We start from the raw sequence: 19,971 nt of genomic DNA, 5'->3' as shown, positions 1-19,971 counted from the left end.
CATTTTGCTGCTTTCACATGAATTTAATAACACATTTTTTTAACCAAAGTATCCTCAGATAAAGGCTGTATCTTCCATTTAACTGCATTTCTTTTAGCCACAGGTTTGCCGTATGTGGGCATTCTGACCCATTTTATAGATGAAGTCAGAGGAACCTGGAGTGATTACAGTGTTATAAAATCCCTCGCTTATTACTATTAGAACCCAAATAGCGCTTCCCTGGTGGCGCAGTGGTTGAGAATCTGCCTGCCTATGCAGGGGACACGGGTTCGAGCCCTGGTCTGGGAAGATCCCATGTGCCGCCGAGCAACTAGGCCCCTGTGCCACAACTACTGAGCCTGCGCGTCTGGAGCTTGTGCTCTGCAACAAGAGAGGCCGCGACACTGAGGTCCGCGCACCGCGATGAAGAGTGGCCCCAGCTCACCGCACCTAGAGAAAGCCCTCGCACAGAAACGAAGACCCAACACAGCCAAAAATTAATTAATTAATTAATTAAAAAAATTATATAGAACCCAAATAGCAACAACCGATGTTCAAACTTTCTACTAGAAAGGCAATTAAATTATTGGAATTTTTTTCACCTGGGTAAACGTTATAAATACTGTATTGCTAAAACCCAGTACTGGATGAATTGTGGGAAATTAGCATTTTCACAGCGTATTGTTGAGATTATAAATGATAGAGCTGTTTCAAAGGTAATTTATCAATATGTATCAAAATGTTAAATGCTCAGGCTCTTTGATTTAGCAGTTATACTTCTAGGACATTAGCCTGAAGAAATATTTACACAAGTGCACAAGATATGTGTGTCTAAGGATATTCACAGTGACACTGTTTAATTTTGTGAAAGACTGTAAAAAACCCAAAAGGTCACTAATGGTGGATATGGCATATTCACACAATGAAATACTAGGCAGCTGTTCAAGAAGAGATAAAGTGTGTGTGTATTTACATCATAAAAGATGTCCTTATTTTCCAGAGCATTCCATATGTGTATAAGGCATCACCTTGAGAGATTGACTAACTACCCCTACAATACCCCAGGCCCCCTAGAAATAATGGAGTTAAGCCCTTCTTTGAGAGCACAGGGAATAAATGCCTTATGAATATCCCCAGGAACAAGCTGAAGCAGCAGAGCAGCCTGTTGGAGTCTCTGGGTTTAGAGCTTTGCCCTGAGTTGGGGGCATTTCAGAACTGCCTGCATCTCCAAGCTGGGATCTTTTTTTTTTTTTTTTTTTTTTTTTTTTTTAACTGTTGTGGCATCTCCCGTTGCAGAGCACAGGCTCCGGCCGCGCAGGCTCAGCGGCCATGGTTCACGGCCCAGCCGCTCCGCGGCATGTGGGATCTTCCCGGACCGGGGCACGAACCCGTGTCCCCTGCATCGGCAGGCGAACTCTCAACCACTGCGCCACCAGGGAAGCCCAAGATCTTTTGAGAGATATTTGTGGTTAAAGGAAGAGACATTCTGAATCTAATTGCTTTTTAAAAAGGAAAAGTCATGTACTAAGGACAGATCTTGAGATCCTCTCCAAGTCTACTCCTTTGCCTCAGCTGGAATGCTAGGACCACTATGTTCATACTGTTACTTGCTTGTCTTGTCTTGAAACTTTTCTCTGAAGAAAGCCCCATTTCAGTTTTACAGTCCTCATCTGACAACCAATCTCTACCGGGCACTTCAAAGTTCTAAGGTTTATATAAACACAACCCAGACCTTACAAGTACTAATTGTAACATATACCTTGCTATAATCTTAATTTCCAATTTATTATTCTATTACTATCAAAAACAATGTGGCAATTTGCAATTCATCCATCCATTTATTCGACAAACATGTACTTATCATCATCAATGTGTTAAACACAATGTTCAGGGCTAGGGATACAGTCACAGGGCATTACTGTATACAATAAGGCCATTAAAACAGACGTGGGCTATTTAAAACCATAGGAAATCATCAGATAATAAATGCACAAAAATCCTAGGCTTATCTTGCTTCATAATGAAGCATTAAAAATTGATTCTGTACATGCAAGCATTAGTTCTGTATGATGTCAACCATCAAATTTACAGAAGTTTGATTATAATTCATTTGATTTGTTGCATAGATAATATATTCACAGGGTTCAAAAAATGGCAAGTATATATTAAGTTTCTCACCCTTCCCTGATCTGCCCAGTTTCCCCCTCCACCCCCACGAAGCCACTTTTTCTTCCGGAATTTCTTTATGAAAATGCAAGTATCAGTACAATTTCTTATTTCCCTCCTTTTTTTTTTTTTAAAATGAAAGGTAGTATACTTATATTTTGTTCTGTAGCTTGGTTATTTTTGTCAGATGTGTTTTTAAATTTTCTTTCTTTAGATAGAACTATAAGCTATGTTTTGAACCATAGACTTTTGGAGGTTTGATCAAGTGTTATAAGTATTTATTTGCAGAGCAAATGCCCATCTAGTCTCCTACGTCACTGCCCAAGCAGGAAGGAGAATAACTTTTTTGAAAAATATATATTGATACATATTCATTGATAAAGCAGTACCCTTGACCTACTCTTATTGCTTCAAGATAATGTTGAATGTGGCTTCAATGTTTTTAATCTAGTGTTGTTGAATCAAATCACAATTAATTTGCTTTTGAAAAGTTGGTCTACATTGTGTATTATATAATGTATATATTATGTTTTATGTAATAAAATTAAAGGCTATAACTGCACATTATTTAGGACTGCTAAAGTAAGAGTAAAGTTGTCAGCTGGGGCAAACCTAGATATTGGTGAGATTTTAGAGTATAATATCTAGGAAATTCATTATTTTTCTTTGAGGATTTCTGTAATTGATTACCTGCATAAATTAAACTGGAACTATTTAATTTAAATATGGTTACATTGTAACTTAGAAAAACTTCCTGATATTCACGCATGACGAGAGTTTTACGAAACGTTGACTCACTGTATCAGGAATAAATGGATCACCTGAAAAATTTTGGGTGCAGTTCACTTTGTATACTTAATATTTCTCCAGTGGTCTCCAACCTATTCCTCTTCCCATTTTTTACTTCTCTCATTTGGAATATAAATTTTCTCTGAGTCAGCCTAAGGAATTTGGGACAATGTAACTCTGTTGAGAGTGAGGACCAAGTGAGGAGTTCTCTGCCTCTGTCTCCCTCCTCCTCTCTATGTACGACCAAGAACCACCATCATATATTTATGCAATCTTGGTAGTTTTTTGTATGTAAGAAATGCAAAGCCACTTACGAATAAACGTGCTATGTTTGTTTTTCTGTCTGTGCCTTCAGCCCCTCCACCCTGTGGTCACTTGTCATGAGAAGGTGGTAAGTGTCCAAAAAGACCCCAGTGAATCACTCGGCATGACCGTTGCAGGGGGAGCATCACATAGGGAGTGGAATTTGCCAATCTATGTCATCAGTGTTGAGCCCGGAGGAGTCATAAGCAGAGATGGAAGAATAAAAACAGGTAAAAAGTAAAGAGACTTAAGGTACTGGGGCAGCAGAGTGTTAAAAGGAATTAGTGGCTTACTGGGTTAGGTAACTGTTTGCAGAATTAACAAGAGAATGTGAGGGTGATCTGGCCAGGGCGTCTGTGACCCATTGACCATGATTGGTTTGAGTATGGTTCCTGGACCGGGTTTCACCCCTCTTGGTTCATGTGGGTTGATGTGGGCCACCTTGCTTGCTGGTAAAGTGAGTATCTGCAAACAATGCCAAGAATGAATAGGGAAGGGCTACAGTTATGAGCAAGTTGCCTTGATTAAACGGCATAATTTGGTTCCATTCATTCTAAGTAATTCTTTGGTGGATTGATCCAGTGATGAAACTGTTCATGGATCGTTCCCTTTATGGGTTGGATAGGAGAAATAATTTGATAGATTTTGATTCAGTGAATATTTATTAAGTGAACATACCAAGCCAGGTACTTTCCCATTGATGAAAAGTGTTTCACTACTTTAATCTTATATGATTTGGGCTCCTTAGAGTGAAGGAAAGAGATGTCCAATTTGTATCTCTGATAGTATTGTCGATGCCCATGGATGGGTAGCTGATGGTTGAGCCGATATGCCCTTTCAGGGTGTTCAGATTCAAGAAATAACATGTGAAGTTTTTGAAGTACAGTTGCTCAGCCTGAGGGGCCACGGGGGGATGGCATGTGTGAAGGGCTTCAGTCAGCCAACCTAACGGTGCTTCTCTGGGGTTCAGGATGAACTCAAGGCCTTTCCCATCTTTCTCCTCCTGTCCTTTTACTCTTGCTACGGTTATTTCGTGCGAGAAAGTTGATATTCAAAGGAGGCAGAAAGACAGGAGGGAGATAAAAAGATAGGAAATGGAGGTAGGGGAGGTATGTACTTTAGTTTCTCTTTTCTTTTTCACCCAAGCACCCGGGTGGAGAACGATGAGGTCAACTACGAAGTGACTTATTAGTGAGAGAACGTGAGCAGAGGGTTATATGATAGGATGGCCCCGCACACAGTAGGGGCTTAACCAGTGGTAGCTGTCAGCACCTTTGCACTGAATAGAAATGGAACCTCTTCTTCCCACCTCTTTAGGAACACAGTTCCAGGCCCATTGTTCTTAACTGCGGCAGACTCATCTGTCAGACTCTCTCATGGGAAGCTTATTATTTATTCGTTCAACCCTTATTTATTGGGTGCTTACTACATGCCTGGCTCCGTGTGGGTGCTGGGCGCTTTTGCCACATGCTCCGCCTTTGTGCTAAAAATGGGAAGAAAAGAAAAAAAAAGGAGGTTTTCTTTGATTAAATAGTGAACGTGGCTATTTTATCTCCCTTCCTTCCTCCCTCCCTCCCTCTCTCCCTCCCTCTCTCCCTCCCTCTCCCCCTTTTTAAGGCAAGAGCCAAATACCAATAGGTGTGCGTTAGAATCCCCCCCACATGATTTACCAGAGCCTTGGCCCATGCGCACTGCTCGCGATTTGATGTGTGAAAACGCAGCCGCATGTTGATGTGAGGCTAAGGAAGTGCCCCTTGCCCTCTCCGCGTACCCGCATGCCAGTCAGTCCCTGCCCCTTTGCCTTTCCAGTTTGCACTCTTACTAAGAATGGCTTCTGCTTCTCCGGTCACTAGGTGACGTTCTGTTGAATGTGAACGGGATTGAACTAACAGAGGTCAGCCGGAGCGAGGCGGTTGCTTTATTGAAAAGCACATCCTCCTCGGTGGTACTTAAAGCTTTGGAAGTCAGAGAATGTGAGCCCCAGGAAGAAGGCAGCAGCCCAGCAGCGCTGGACTTCAACCACAAAGACACGGCCCCACCTGGCAACCGGTCCCCCTCCTGGGTCATGTGGCTGGAATTACCACGGTGAGTCCCAGCGTGACATCCTTGGGGAGGTGTGGGAGGAAACGATGATAGTTCTTAGACCACTGTTTCATTCTCTTGGGCTGATTCAGGGCACTGACGTGTTAACGAGACCCAGGCTTGGTTGTGGGTCTATTTGAAAGAATTTGTGTTCCTTTTGGTAAATGAAACTGCAGCAATTCTTGGGCAGGGACGAAAAGCCTGGGTGTGGAAACACTGTTTGGCCTTCACGGCGAGGAGGTCGTAGGGCTGCCATGTTCGATTGTGTGGGTTGTATGTGCGTCAGGAAGCTCAGTCGACAGAGAGAGGGCGTTGTTTTCACACACTCTGGAGCAGGGCAAGGTCAGCTTTTCTCAATTGGCTAGTGGCGGGCCTAGGAACTTGCATGGAGGTAAAACCAGTCTGTGGCTTCACGCCTCCAGCTCTCCGGTGGCCCCAGCTAAACCCAGAGCAACGCAGCAGCACAGTTTGCCTTTGCCCAGATGCTGGGTCCTGTGTTGATTGAGGGCCTCAGATCACCTCTCCCTTGTTCCTACTCTTGAAAAGTCCTGGTGTAAACCTTCAGGAAGCAACTAGTTTGTCATCTCAGTGAGATGTAACTAGAGCCTTAGAGGGGAGCCAGATAAATGTTTCGGAAAGTTCAGAAAAGGATTTGAGGGCAGCCTTGCTAAATGGCTAGATACAGAAATCAAATATTCGAAGGACAAATAATTTGGGATTTGCTCACCTGCATCAGAGCGTAAGCTCTTGGCCTTCAAAGGATTGCCTTAATAATTCCAAATGCATGACTTAAATGTTCAACATTAGAGTCACTGATGATGGTATGCTGGCAGAGGATTAAATGAATGAAAGTAGGATGTTTGGTTTTAGTACATTTTTCTCGAGGGTGGAGATAGGTTGGTGTCTCTCTCTCTGTCTCTTAACTTTAAATGAGGTTTTAAAAAACATCCCTACCTCAAATACACACTGAGATTCCCTTTTTAGCCTTCACTAGTTGATAAAATATTTTTTAAATGAGTACATTTTAAGTTAAAAACTGAGCATTGAGTTTAAAAAATTTTTTAATTTTTAAAAAAATTTTCTTCCTGGGTGGAAGAAGAGAATGTTACTTTAACTAAAATCGTATGGAAAAAAAATTTTCTAAAACTTCAGTCTATTAAAATGGATCATTTAAAAAAATTTTTTGTGCTTGAAAGCTACTTGTCTTATAAAACAGAGTTCCTTGCCGTTCATTCATGTAAAGACAGAACAAATGTGAGATGTGTTTTACTTAACGTACAACCAAGTGAATGGCTTTCTCTCCCTCTACCTTTGCCCTTGACTTTGGGCACAGCACTTCCCTGATCTTATCAGAAGTCCAATCTGGATTTTGCTCATTTCCTTTAGAAGAATAGAAAGTGTGAAGCCAGCAAAGACAACACTGGTTTGCAGTCCCCCTGGCAATTCTTAAGTTTCCTTCATCCCCTCCTCTCCTCGTAGTAATAAGCACAGTGAACATTCAGAGGGCACCAAAGGGTAGAGAGAGAGTGAAAGTGAGTCTTCCACCCTTGGCCCCTCAGATCCGCTCCACAGAGGTCACAGTTACCAATGACTTGTGTAATTTTCCAGGGAGTGTCTATGTCAGCGGTTGGTAAACTTTTTCTGAAAAGGGCCAGAGAGTGCAGATTTGGAGGGTCATGCTGTCTCTGTTGCCACTATTCATTTCTGCTGTTGTGGTGTGAAAGCAGCCATATAGACAGTCAATACATAGATGAATGGGCATGCCTGTTTATTTATAAAATTGGGTGTTGGGCTGGGCTGTAGTTTGCTGACCCCTAGTCTAGGTATATATGTACACACACACATACAATGGTAACATACACACTATGATGTACCATAATTTTTTTTTAATCTAAGAATATACTTTGGGTATCATTTCACATCAGTACACATCAAGCTTCCTCGTTCTTTTCTATGGCCAATAGTATTCTCTTGTATAGAAGTACCATATTGATTCAGCCAGTCCTGATAGTATTGTCGAGACCTAATTTGGTAGTGGACACTTAGGTTGTTTTCATCTTTTGTAAGCAATGTTGCAAAATGAATTCATAAGGAAGGTACAGTGGTGTTCATTGCACTGTTGTTGTGTCCACTACCAATAGGAACTGGTTAAAGAAATCATGCTATATCTGTACAACCCTGTGATAGGTTACCTGGTTATAAAACTATCTGATCACCTCTTTTTGGATTTCGTAGGCATTGCATCACTGACTCGCACTGAGTGGTGATGTGGAGAAGTGAGGCCTGTCTCATTTCTTTCCTTCTCTATGTGGCTTGGTCTTTCTACCTAACGTTCAAGATAAATGTTGTTATTTGGCGTCTTCTTTTCAGGGAGTCCAGATATGTATGTTACCTCTTTTTGTTTTATATCTTTCATTTTCTCTTGAATCCTTTTCAATTCTATTTACTTTCATTCTGCTTTCTTTGCTTGTTTTGATCTGTCCTTCATAACCCTTACTGTGTTTTCAGTAGTACATCTTTGCCTTTGTACTCACTTTCATTTCTGTGTTATTTTTCCCTTCTACGTCTTTCTTCTCGGCCCATTTCTTCTCCTCTTGTCTTATATCTCCCCTTGAAATCTTATATCTCTGCCTTGATCTCTTTTACAGAGCCATTGTTTCAGAAGTATTTTAAATTCACAGGAATAGGGTTGGTTATAAATTTCCTTTTCTCTAGCAGCATTTCATTTCTGTGGCAGCATTTTTCTGGTGAGTGGTTTTTGTCTGTTAACTGTTTTTACTGTTACTCTCCGCCTTTTCTTTTATATGTGTCTCTGGTTCATTTTTTAACCTTTGAGCTAAATTTTTCCTGGAGTGGCTGTTTGCTGGAGGTTTATAATAAAAGGAAGGAACCAGGGCCATCTTGCAGGTTGGCATTTCTGATCTTGACTGCATAGAGCCCCAAAGGTGCCAGGTTCTCCCTCACTGATGCAATACCATGGGCATAAATGTCTCTAGGCATTTGGCATTAGTGATGTCCTAAGAGTTTCAGGCCTTAGCAAAAGTTACTTGCCTGCCGGAACCACTAGAGATTTAGGCTGCAAATAGTTTTTTTTTTTTTAATTCACAAAGAAGACATTTCCCTCCAAGTTATACATTTACCCAGTCAAACCTTTTCCCCTTTTGCTTAACAGATTTTGAGGGAAAACTATTTGCCCTAAAGTATGATCCAGCCACTTACCTAATATTCCCTACCAGTGAAGAAAAGTGATATGTCAGCAGGTCTAGAAACAATCTCTTTTCTAGGACATTGTGATCATGTCCTCAAGTGCAGTCCAACACGTAGAATGAATGTATATGAAGAGGGTACCATTAGTATGCTGAACCCCAGTGGGTGTCAGATATAATAAACAGTAGCAGAGAGTAAAAGTAGGTTATGAAGGACAATGCAAATATGTCTCACCCTTATCAGGGATGCCTTTTGTACACCCCTGGGCACTAGCTCCAGACATGGGCTCTAAGCTATACAAATGATCAGATGCAATTCACTTGGAAGGGGATTCAGAAAACACTGAAGACCTTCTGCTTTATTCACAGTTGGCTCTCAGGGCCCACACTCCACATCTGGAAGTCTTTGAAAACATGCTCTCATCCGGACTAGTATGATAGTGATACACATTAATTCATTTCTTCTCTTGCCTAAGTATTTAACCTTTCACTTTCCTGAACTTCAGAAAGCATTTTGATGAGGACTGTCTGTATCGAAGAGCAGGGAGGCAAATATCATGGGTTGTTTTTTTTTTTTTTTTAAGTCAAAACCTTTTACATTTTAACTATAGGACAGGGACACTGTCAAGTACATCCAAACCCGGAATAGAAATAACAACTGCAACAGTAGCTCATACTGATATAACCTTTTCTGTGTGCCAGGCACTCTGCTAAGAGCTTTACATGTTCTTTGCATTTTTCACTCATTTAAAGCTCACCTCAGTCCTATGATCTAGGTACTAATATTATCCCCACTTTAAAGATAGGAGACTGAAGCACAGAGTGGTTAAGTAACTTGCCCAAGGTAACATGCTAGTTAATATGCAGAACTGGGATTTGAACCAGGCTGCCTGGGTGGGATCTTAACCACTATGCAGTGTTTGGGGAGCATCCTTTAGGAGGATGTGAAGCCTATATTTAGCTTTTATAATTTGAGTCTTACCGTTTCTTTACCATAAACAAGTTCTGCAGGAGTGTAAATGCCTCAGATTTCTGTCATTCAGTGGATGTGTCATGCACCCAGCAGCACAGTATGTATTTTTCTTCATTGCTTAGCCTCTTAGGCCTTAAATTTCTTGCCATTCTCCTCCCCACCTCCCACCATTACCTTCCCTGTGTGATGTTTGCTAATAAGTCACAGTCAATCCAGAATCAAATGAGTAGCTCCTGGCGAAGTCATTTAAGGAGCAAAATTAGTCTTTTATAATTGTCCCAAACTCACCTATATTTCTGGTGGGATACGAATGCACTTTTAATGTGTTTGTTGTAATAGTGGGTGGAGCCTCCACAGGAATACCTAGTGTCTCTGTAGGTCTTTAAATGGCTCTGCTTAGCAGGCATTTGTTGAATGAAATAATCAATAGAGTAGGTTCTGGGAAGAGCCCTCATGGCCTTCATAATACAGTAAGCAACAACATGTCATAGTGAATTATTAAAAATTATGAATTAAAGAAGTTATAATTAAAATATTATGTAGGCACAGGGTGCTTTGGGAACCTAGGAAATACATTGGAGTGAATGGTGGTATGTTTCATCTAGCTGGAGGACATAACCAAACTAGGAGAGTTAAGAAGTTACTTTTCACAATCATGCTATGTAACAAACTAGCCACAAAACCTCAGTAGCAGAAAGTGAAAGTCGAAGAGGGAAGATGGAAGTGAGGCTGCCCACATCCGGAGCGTGCAGGCCAAGCCTGCAGAGCCCTGGGCCCACAGTGAGCGGTCCCTCTGATGTGCAGAATGCCCATTCCGCAGGGAACATCAGACACGGATCAGCTTCAGCTGACCCAGGCCAGGCGTGACTGATCTTGGCTGGCTCCCTCATGCATTTGCAGTCCTTTCTGGGTCGTTTAGGTGGCTCTGCTAATCTTGGTTGGCCATGCTCCTGTGTCTAGATTTGGCTGGCTCTGGCCAACGTCCCACTGATGATCTTATGGCTGAATCCAGAATCGGAGGGGGGTACCACAAAATTATACAATAAGTGGCACGGATGATACCAGGGAAGGGTGATGACTTGGGCCATTCATGTAATTATTTTACACAGTAAGGAAGAATGAGGAGATATTAGTTGTTTTGGACATGCTGAGGTTGAGATACCAGTGGAACATCAAGTTTGATAAACATGTCTACAGCAGCAATTCCCAAAGTTTTTTTTCAAGACCCCTACACTTAGAGTATTGATGATCCCCAAGAGCTTTTGCTTATATAGGTTATACCTACTAATATTTTACCTTACAAATTAATCTGAATAATTTTATTTATTAAATCATTTAAAATAATCCATTATATATTAACATAAATAACATCTTTTATAAGAAGCAGTATTTTTAAAAATTACAAGAGTGGCAGTGTATGATTTTTGCAAACCTCTTTAATGTTTGGCTTAATAGAAGATAACTGGACTCATATCTACTTCTGCATTCAATATCCTGCCAGATCACTTACCACATGTCCTCTGGAAAATGTCACCATATGCTTGTAAGAAAATGAGAATGACTCATTAATGTTATGTTGAAATTTTTGTATTGGTAACATAAAAATTTTAGATGATTATTTTTATAGCTTGTCCACATGGAATAAAATATTAAGAGTCAAGGTCCAAAGTGATAATTAATGAAAAAACCCAATGGTCAAAAGGGTGAGAAATACTTAAGTTTCGAGTATTGCTCCATGTACCCATTTATATGTTTTAAAGAACGTTAAGACATATTTAATCATAACCTTGGGTAAGAAGCACCCACCAGCTCTCCTCCAAACACTGGGCATAGGTGGGAACATAATGCTCTAGTGTCTGGGGAACAATTACCTGCTTTGAACATGAGCAGTCAGTGAGCCACTGTGTAAATGTGGTATCAAACACACCACAACTCCTACAGGATGAATTTACTAACATCAAGTATTACTGTGAAATACAGCAAATGAATATTTTATAATAAAAATATGGTTGTTTCATTTAATGAATTCATATTTTTCAGCAATAATTTCAGCAAAAGAAATTATTGTAAATGATATATATGTATGACAACAGATACAAAACAAAATTGAGTTGCATTTTAGCACTACATTTTAAAGTTACCCACCAGACAAACCCAAAGCTTGTTTTACTTCAAATGGGAGTCGAAATGCCATGAAAAAGTCATGTTACATTGATTAGCAAGGTCAGTAACAAATGTAATGACCAGCTTCATCACCAGAACATTTGTCAAGAGACTTTTTATTGGTTTTTCAAAAAAATTAGTATTTCAAGGTACAGTTTATAAACAAAATCACCAAATCTTGACTTTTACCAACACTGAAAATGCTAATTCTCTTTCAAACCAGTTCCTGGACTTGGGGGATTTTGGAGTCAAATCCAGCTCCTGACATACCCCTGTCATAACTGTAACACAGTTTTGTACTTAGCCTGCACCTATGTTAACACTGATCCAACTGCCACTGAATAATAAAAGGAACAGCTTCCTCAATCAAATTTTCTATTTTAGCTGAGGGTTCTACCCATTTACAAAAGACCTATGGTCTTTCTCCCATTCCTGTTATAACTTGCTATTCAGTTTACTGCCAGGTTTTTCTCCTTCAGTATGAATCATTCTTACAATCTTTAAATGCACCTCAATCTCCATTCAGTATATTACGCTGCCTGCATGCTTCTATATAACCTATCAAACATGTAAAACTGTATAAACTGGTATCTTTCAAAAGTCAGAACTTAAGCCAATGAATTAATTAGGGTTACATTTAAATTTTTTCCACTGAGATATTAACGATTCAAAGAATTTTTCCTTCATTAAAAATTATTTACATCCATAAGGAAATAAAAATATAACTGTAAGTATGCTTGAATGTGGTTCACCAGTAAAGATTTAGGCATAACTTTAATGTAAGTTGAGAAATTAAATCTTTAAGCCAGAAATGATTCTTTCCCAGTAGACATATAAACAGAACATAATAGATGGTGTCACTTTTAAAAGGGTGGTTAGCTTTAGAAAAGAGAAAAATTAGAAATTAGAAACATTTTTAGAAAAATTAGAAAAAGCCAGCTAGGGCTTCCCTGGTGGCGCAGTGGTTGAGAGTCCGCCTGCCGATGCAGGGGACACGGGTTCATGCCCCGGTCCGGGAAGATCCCACATGCCACGGAGCGGCTGGGCCCGTAAGCCATGGCCGCTGAGCCTGCACGTCCGGAGCCTGTGCTCCACAACGGGAGAGGCCACAAAAGTGAGAGGCCTGCATACCAGAAAAAAAAAAAAAGCCAGCTAAAAGCACAAAGGTAACTGGGCTATGACACAATTTTGAATGAGACCCATCCAGTGCTATTAAGCCTAAAAAAAATAATGCCAATAAAGGGAACGGGAGATGAATCACAGTAATTACTAAGAGTTCGAATTAACTGCGCATTTACATTGATTTCGTTCTATTTCAGGTACCTCTACAACTGTAAAGATGTTATACTGCGAAGAAACACAGCTGGAAGTCTGGGCTTCTGCATTGTAGGAGGTTATGAAGAATACAATGGGAACAAACCTTTCTTTATCAAATCCATTGTTGAAGGAACACCAGCATACAACGATGGACGAATCAGGTAATAATAATGACTACTTAACAAAAAACTTATATCTAAAGATTGTGTTTTAGACATGCAAAAAGCCTGGCCCCATGTGAAATAAGGCACCTATTATATCTTTTTTTATTGGTAAGAAATTTAAAACATTTATGCAGCATTCCATTTCTAAGCAATCCAAAATGATTTGTTACTCTTGGTCCCATACAGCAACTTCCTATACTTTTAGCATTCTTTCTAAAACAAGCTGAACAACAGAATTTGAAGAATTTAAGTGAGGGGGAGAACCTTAATTAGAAGTACTGATAACATAATTAAAACTGACAGATGGAGCAAAAACTGGGACCACCAAAAAAAACTTGCATTAACTTCCGCTGTGGCTCAAAATGTTAATCATGTACCTTTATTTTTTTTAGATGTGGTGATATTCTTCTTGCTGTCAATGGCAGAAGTACATCAGGAATGATACATGCTTGCTTGGCAAGGATGCTAAAAGAACTTAAAGGAAAAATTACTCTCACCATTGCTTCTTGGCCCGGCACTTTTTTATAGAATCAATGATGGGTCATAGAAAAACAGGAAATCACAAATAAGCTAAGTTGAAACAATGTATTTATCTTATCGATTTTTGTATTTGAAGGCTACAATGTAAAAATATAAACTTTAATGTCAGGAAAAGTAGGATCTAATGAAAAGCCAATTACACCTCAGAAAATATAATTCTCAAAATAGAAACATTACTAATAGTTTTTATTCAGTGTGGAGCATTTCTCATTACTCTAGAACTTTATATTTTTCTATTCAATAAAAAGCTCTTAAACAGCTGACACGGTTTATATGCCCCCACTGAATTCAAATCATACACTTAAATTAAAATCTGGTATATGCTGAGGTCTGCAAAGGGTACATTATGGGCATTTTAAAAACAATTTCCAGACAGAGGATTTTAAAAGTGCATTGCTGAAAAGTGTTCATCAAATGAGAAATAAATATTTTTCAAAAATTATATAGCTGTCTTTTAGTATGTGATACTAAGTTCATTTCTATTATCACTATTTAAAAGTTCCTAGTAATTAATTCTTTCAAAACCATGTTGCTACCATCACTGACAAATACGTTCTAAGGGCTATCCCTAAAAATGTTCACAGAATTCTATAAACTTGTACTTTCTTAAATGTAATGGGAAATGACTAATCTAAAGCTTATTTATTTTTATTCACAGTATAGCTAGTAACTGTATACAAACTCTACGTGCTGCTCAACCGATGAGCCTTGGAAGAACCATCAAGAAAGGCCAAACCAGCTTGACCTAGCTCATAAAAGATGGCTTTGAGGCAATTCAAATTTGTGTCACAGTGACGAGTATTTTGTCCATGTGCCTGCCAGAAACTACATTTAGGGCAAGTTATTTCAGAGGTCACCCAAGTGCCATTAGATTTTATTACTTTGGATAGAAAAAGTTCCCCTTTAGTTTCACCATGAACCCAAATTTAGAACACTGAAAACCTGCTATCAAAAAGTTGTAGCATCAGGCTTCCCTGGTGGCGCAGTGGTTGAGAGTCCGCCTGCCGATGCAGGGGACTCGGGTTCGTGCCCCGGTCCGGGAAGATCCCACATGCCGCGGAGCGGCTGGGCCCGTGAGCCATGGCCGCTGAGCCTGCGCGTCCGGAGCCTGTGCTCCGCAACGGGAGAGGCCACAACAGTGAGAGGCCGGCATACCACAAAAAAAAAAAACCAAAAAAAAACTGCAGTATCAAAACTGTATGAGTTCTTTAATATGCAAAGCAATAGTGCCACAGCAGTGATAAAAGACTAGTTTTAATCTCAAGACTCAGAGGTGCCTTTTGATGCATCTTGCAGTGCAACCTCTTAAGAGACTGGTGTTTGATTAACTCCTCAAGGAAACTGGCCAAGAGGGAACCTTGACCTTTATCAATCAGATATTATGTACACAGCTATACATAGCTCTTTAAATTCCCTGCTGAGTGACTCATTCACATTACTTTCTTCGATACAAAGTCATTACTGTCTATTTTTTAAATATTACAAGACAAAGATTTTTAACTTAACATGAAAAATTCACTCTTTTATTTTAGAAGAAAAAAAAAGTTAACTTTTCATACTAAAAGAACAAGATTAAAGGCAAATTTCTTAAACATTATCCAGAAAAATAAGATTTATAGTATCTATTTCTGGCACTACTGTACACAAAAGGCCATAACCATGCCTATTCTGCAGGTGTAGCTTCGGTGCTCTCCTGTTCAGGGGCAGGCTCGCTGCCAGCTTCTTTTCCTTCTTTGCTTCTTTTAGATTTTTTGTGCTTGTGTCTCCTATGACTGTCTCCTTCTTCACTTTCGTGGCGACGTCTACTATTACTAAAGAAAAAAGAAAGGTGTATTCTTAAAAATGTTTAAGTAGTGACGGATCAACCTACTTTAGGTAAATTCTCGGTATAACAGTGGGTTTTAAATAATCTAATACTTTGCTTTTCTCAAACACATTTTGGGGAGTAATCATTTTTTTATGTGACCTTTATGCTGAGATTATATTTACATTTAATGCTCACCTTCATTAATATTTTCCTAGAACCCTAAGGACCATATACATTAGATTATGAGACCCACGCACCGCCCACTATGCCAAGAGGGCCACTAGGGCCCATATACTTCATTCTAAAAGACTAAATTACAAATTAGAAACTGAAGCACTAGATCAGAACAGGAAATACTTCCTAGAGTTGATTTTACGCAAACAATAGGCATTAAAATTTAATGCTGATTTTTTTTTTTGGTGGGGGGGACTATAAGGCCCTGAATTTTCTTTGATTAAACTGAACATCAGTTTAATAACAATTACTACTAAAAACTGATTCATATGACAAATCCCCCCCCCCCAAGATAACGTAGTAAGTCTAATTCTCATATTTTTTATTCTATGCTAATTTTGGCTTATGGGCATTATAATCTGGTTAGATTTCAATATCTTTGTTGAAACCTATAAGGAACCAACTATAGTCTTCCAATTAGGAACACATATAATGCTCTAGTGGTTACTTAGAAATGTTTGCTTTTACTTCCTGAAAACAAATCAATTTCTCTTGGCTTCAAAATGATTCACTATTAAAGAGCAAACCTTCGAGAGGACTTGTGTCTGGTTTCCTCTTTCTCTCTGTGTCGTCTTTCTCTGTGTCGTTCTTCTTTCTCCCGACTTGCTCTGTGGCGCTCATAGCCTCTTTCTGCATACTCCCTGTATCTGTATCGTTCTTCATCACTGAAATCGGAATAGAAACAAGTTTTCTTGACAACTGGATTGTTGATTCTGAATGACTTCAAGCTACAAAAGACGTGACCTGAGTCCAAACCAGAGGTCCTAATGTTAGCATCTTACACAGAATAGGTGCAAAGTATATACTTGTTGAACTGAGAGGAAAACAATGCTGCTCCCAAATTAGTACTAATACAAGAATACAAAATATATAATGATTACACGTTATGTTAAAGGGCCAAGTTCTGTGCTTTCACAGTTGTTATAGGGTAGAAATTTTATATAAATGCTGTTTTTCTTCAAAATTTGGGAGCTGTAACTGATTTAAATTTTCATCAGCGGCTTCATTTTACTTTTTAGACTTAAAAGCATGTTTGTGTATCTCAGATTTCCAACCAAAATTCTTAATGATATTTACAAAATCTTAGGCACACAGTTAAGATTCTAAAAATATATTAAAAATATTTGGCTTATGACGACATAGTCCAAGTAGATAAAGTTTCTTAAGTTTTTGAATCACATAAAGTATATATTCATCTAATGAAGTGGTATAAACATTAAGAACAGAGTGACATCAAAGCAACTTCCATTTTCCAGTGCAAATTAGAAAGCAGGCAATTGTAAACCGCCATATATTGGCATTCTTAGTAGATGTGCAAATTTATGAATACAGGCATACCTCAATGATCTGAACCGTAGGTTCAGTTTCAGACCAATAAAATAAATATCACAATAAAGCAAGTCCACGAAATTTGGATTTTGCAATGCATATAAAAGTTGTTTACACTATACTGCAGTCCATTAAGTGCACAATAGCATTATGTCTAAAAAATCAATGTACATGCCTTAATTAAGAATACTTTATTGCTAAAACATGCTAACCATCACCTGAGTCTTCAGCAAGTCAATGTTTTGCTGGTTTGAAATATTGTGAGAATCACCAAAATGTGACAAAGAAACACGAAGTGAGCAAATCCTGTTCGAAAAGTGGCGCTGATAATAAAGTATCATACAAGAGACTGAAAAAAAAAAAAGGCAATTTCCACAATATCCATACAAAATGCAGGCAGAAAATTGCCTATGGACATACTTGAATTCTGACATCCCAATAACTTAACGCTATCTGTGTGGTAAGGGAGGCAGGTTGGGGGGGTGGAGTGAGGAGGAGGAAGCTGGAGGGAGGGGACCATGGGAACAACTTCAAATCCATATTAAGCTCTGCCTCCATTTTCTGATTTTGGAGAGAATGGACTAGTGAAACTGGGACTGATGGTAGTCATCTTTACCTCCTTAGACCTGTCTCTCCATGTCCTTTCGTGAAAATGGAGACATACTTCTGTTTTTCTCTCAATCCTTCAAGTCTATTTTTTCTTTTTGTTCAGCATAGAAGTCAACATTTTCTACATCCTAATGTCAGTAAACTCTCTTAGAATGAATAAAAATATCTTTTAGAACACTGTGTACTAAAGAGCTTTGGTTTCTAGAAATATATGTTTTATACAAATTATTAAATTTGAATTTGTACATAGCCTCAAGATGTTAAGGAATCTGAGAGAGAATAACAGGAGACAGAATCAGGTGAAAGTATAAGCCATATAAAAACAAAGCCTAACTGTGGTCTCTTAGCAAAAGTGATAATTCAGGAGTGCGACACCTAAAGCCAAGTCATATTGCTGACCAAGTTATTAGTGCCTGTGATACATTTTTAATGTTATTTTAAAGAGTATTCATATATGCATATATATATGGATGATACATACACACACACACACACACACACACACACACACGCGGACACATATATACATACACAAACACGATTTTTTTTCTAATCATAAATGTGTACTTGGTACTGGGAAGGTGGAAGCGTGTCATCAGAAAGGCAATGCACCTTGACAGGCAGTGTGGAGTAGCAGGAAGAGTCCGTGCAGAGCAGGCCCAGGAACACGTCCTGTTATTTCCTAAGTGTATGACCCAGGGTAAGTTACTTAACCTCTGTGAACACTCAGTTTTCTCATCTGTAAAACTGGCAAGTCTTTTTCAGGATAGTTGTAGAACTGGCAATAACATTTATAAAGTGTTTGGAACAAGAGCAGGCCCTCAAATGGCCGCTAACAGGCAGGCTCACCATCTTCATTAAATTTAATGTTAAAATTTTCAGAAGCAGAACGCTTTCTGTAAAGGTGACTGTTTCTAATAAAGTTTCTAAAGGAGAATAAACTCACACCTACCATGACAAACGAATATTAGCATTAATATTATCCTCTTTAAAAATGAGGTTCTTTGTAATGATTCCAACCGGATTTACCTAAAAATAACTAAGGTCAATTATCTCATAATTCGTCCTTTGTAACCCTGTTTTTTCCCTCTCACCCTCACACCAATTCTTGTTAGCTTTGAGGCCTTTAAGATTCTGAAGGCAGCCATCTGATGGGACCCTTCCTACAGATGGTGGAAGATTTGGTCTCGTACACAAAATGTAAAGGCCCCTTCTCTGATAAGCAGCTGCAGCACAAAGGTTTCTCTGAGCCTGGAAATCATTAGAGCTCATTTCAAACACCCTAGAATGACCAGCCTTCTCTCTGGCCCACAATTAAGCGGCCTAAAAAACAGATGTTGAAACTGGTCTGCAATTTTCAAAACAATGACTCTGTAATTTGTAACAACACATACTACATGCCATATTGCTGAAATCTCAGTCTTGAGGAAAAAAAAGGCCTTTACTTATACTTCATTTGGATTTTCCAGAGAACACTTTATTCCTGGGATAATTCAGAACAACACAAAATTCTTCCACCTTTTTTTCCCTCTCTGGCCTTGAACTTTTAGTCAGGTTTAAGTAAACATTACGCCTGATGCCCTACAGCTAGCAACATGAAAATCAAATATGGTTTAACCATTAACACTTTTAGCTTCAATAAAAATTAAGTAGCATTTGTGCATGAGTGTGTTTGAAATGGACAAAGAATTTTATAAACACTATAATTTATGCAAAGAAAAGTTACGAGCTCTAGCAAAGCAATTCATTTCAGACTTGTTTCCTACGAAGTTCTGCATTAAGCTCCTTACCTTGTGAACATGTACATTCTAGAGATAACAGTACTGTCTCAAATATATTAATTTTAACTACATTAGAAACAATTCAACTTCCCAGAAAGTAATGCCCTTGAACTTAACAGAATTCCCACACTTATGTGACTGAAGTTATTAACAGCACATGTCCCACCACACAAACTCGAAACATACACTTCAACACACACACATACACACAAACATGCATGTATGTACCATACCTTTACTTATCTAGTCAATAAAATGTTACCAGGTGCCTACAGTGTGTAAGTCATATTATTAGGAGCTACAGGAAGGAAAAAGATTAATAAATCCTATGGAGTTTCTTCTTGCACATTTTTTTACATAAAGTTTTAAACTTCTAACCAGTCCTAGATATCGTGACAATATTACATGGTTAAATCTATAATGACAGTGTATGAGTAATTCTGTATCCTCAGCACACAACTCTGTGCCTGGTACATAACAGGGACTCAAAAAATGTCAGTTACATGAGAGAGTGGCATGGACACATACA

The 19,971-nt window shown here is 38.9% G+C and overlaps 2 protein-coding genes across 32 annotated transcripts in view; one reads left to right on the top strand and one right to left on the bottom strand.

Annotated features, from left to right (window-relative positions):
- The window catches only part of LNX1 (ligand of numb-protein X 1), a gene marked incomplete at its 5' end in the record, with an annotated part of 137,037 nt that extends 122,195 nt beyond the window's left edge, over positions 1-14,842 (top strand). For 2 of the 3 annotated variants that reach the window (XM_082838234.1, XM_082838235.1), the window contains 4 exons: positions 3,290-3,467; positions 5,091-5,322; positions 12,981-13,139; positions 13,535-14,842. In XM_082838234.1, coding sequence (XP_082694360.1) covers positions 3,290-3,467; positions 5,091-5,322; positions 12,981-13,139; positions 13,535-13,670 — 705 coding nt within the window. In that variant the 3' untranslated portion in view covers positions 13,671-14,842. The remainder of the gene's footprint in view (positions 1-3,289; positions 3,468-5,090; positions 5,323-12,980; positions 13,140-13,534) is intronic. The other variant, XM_082838236.1, reaches the window with a different exon arrangement.
- Positions 14,843-14,884: 42 nt separating this feature from the next.
- FIP1L1 (factor interacting with PAPOLA and CPSF1) overlaps positions 14,885-19,971 on the bottom strand; it is a 65,452-nt gene continuing 60,365 nt past the window's right edge. For 23 of the 29 annotated variants that reach the window (XM_082838856.1, XM_082838878.1, XM_082838858.1 and 20 more), the window contains 2 exons: positions 16,251-16,388; positions 15,251-15,493 (listed from right to left, as the gene is read on the bottom strand). In XM_082838856.1, coding sequence (XP_082694982.1) covers positions 15,346-15,493; positions 16,251-16,388 — 286 coding nt within the window. In that variant the 3' untranslated portion in view covers positions 15,251-15,345. Of the gene's footprint in view, positions 15,494-16,250; positions 16,389-19,971 lie in introns of all 29 variants that reach the window. The other 6 variants (XM_082838871.1, XM_082838877.1, XM_082838873.1 and 3 more) reach the window with 1 other exon arrangement.

This window comes from Leucopleurus acutus (assembly GCF_964270905.1).
Source record: "Leucopleurus acutus genome assembly, chromosome: 4".
Lineage (NCBI taxonomy): Eukaryota > Metazoa > Chordata > Mammalia > Artiodactyla > Delphinidae > Leucopleurus > Leucopleurus acutus.
Note: the sequence above shows the minus strand (reverse complement) of the source record. Positions and strands in the feature narration are given on the sequence as shown.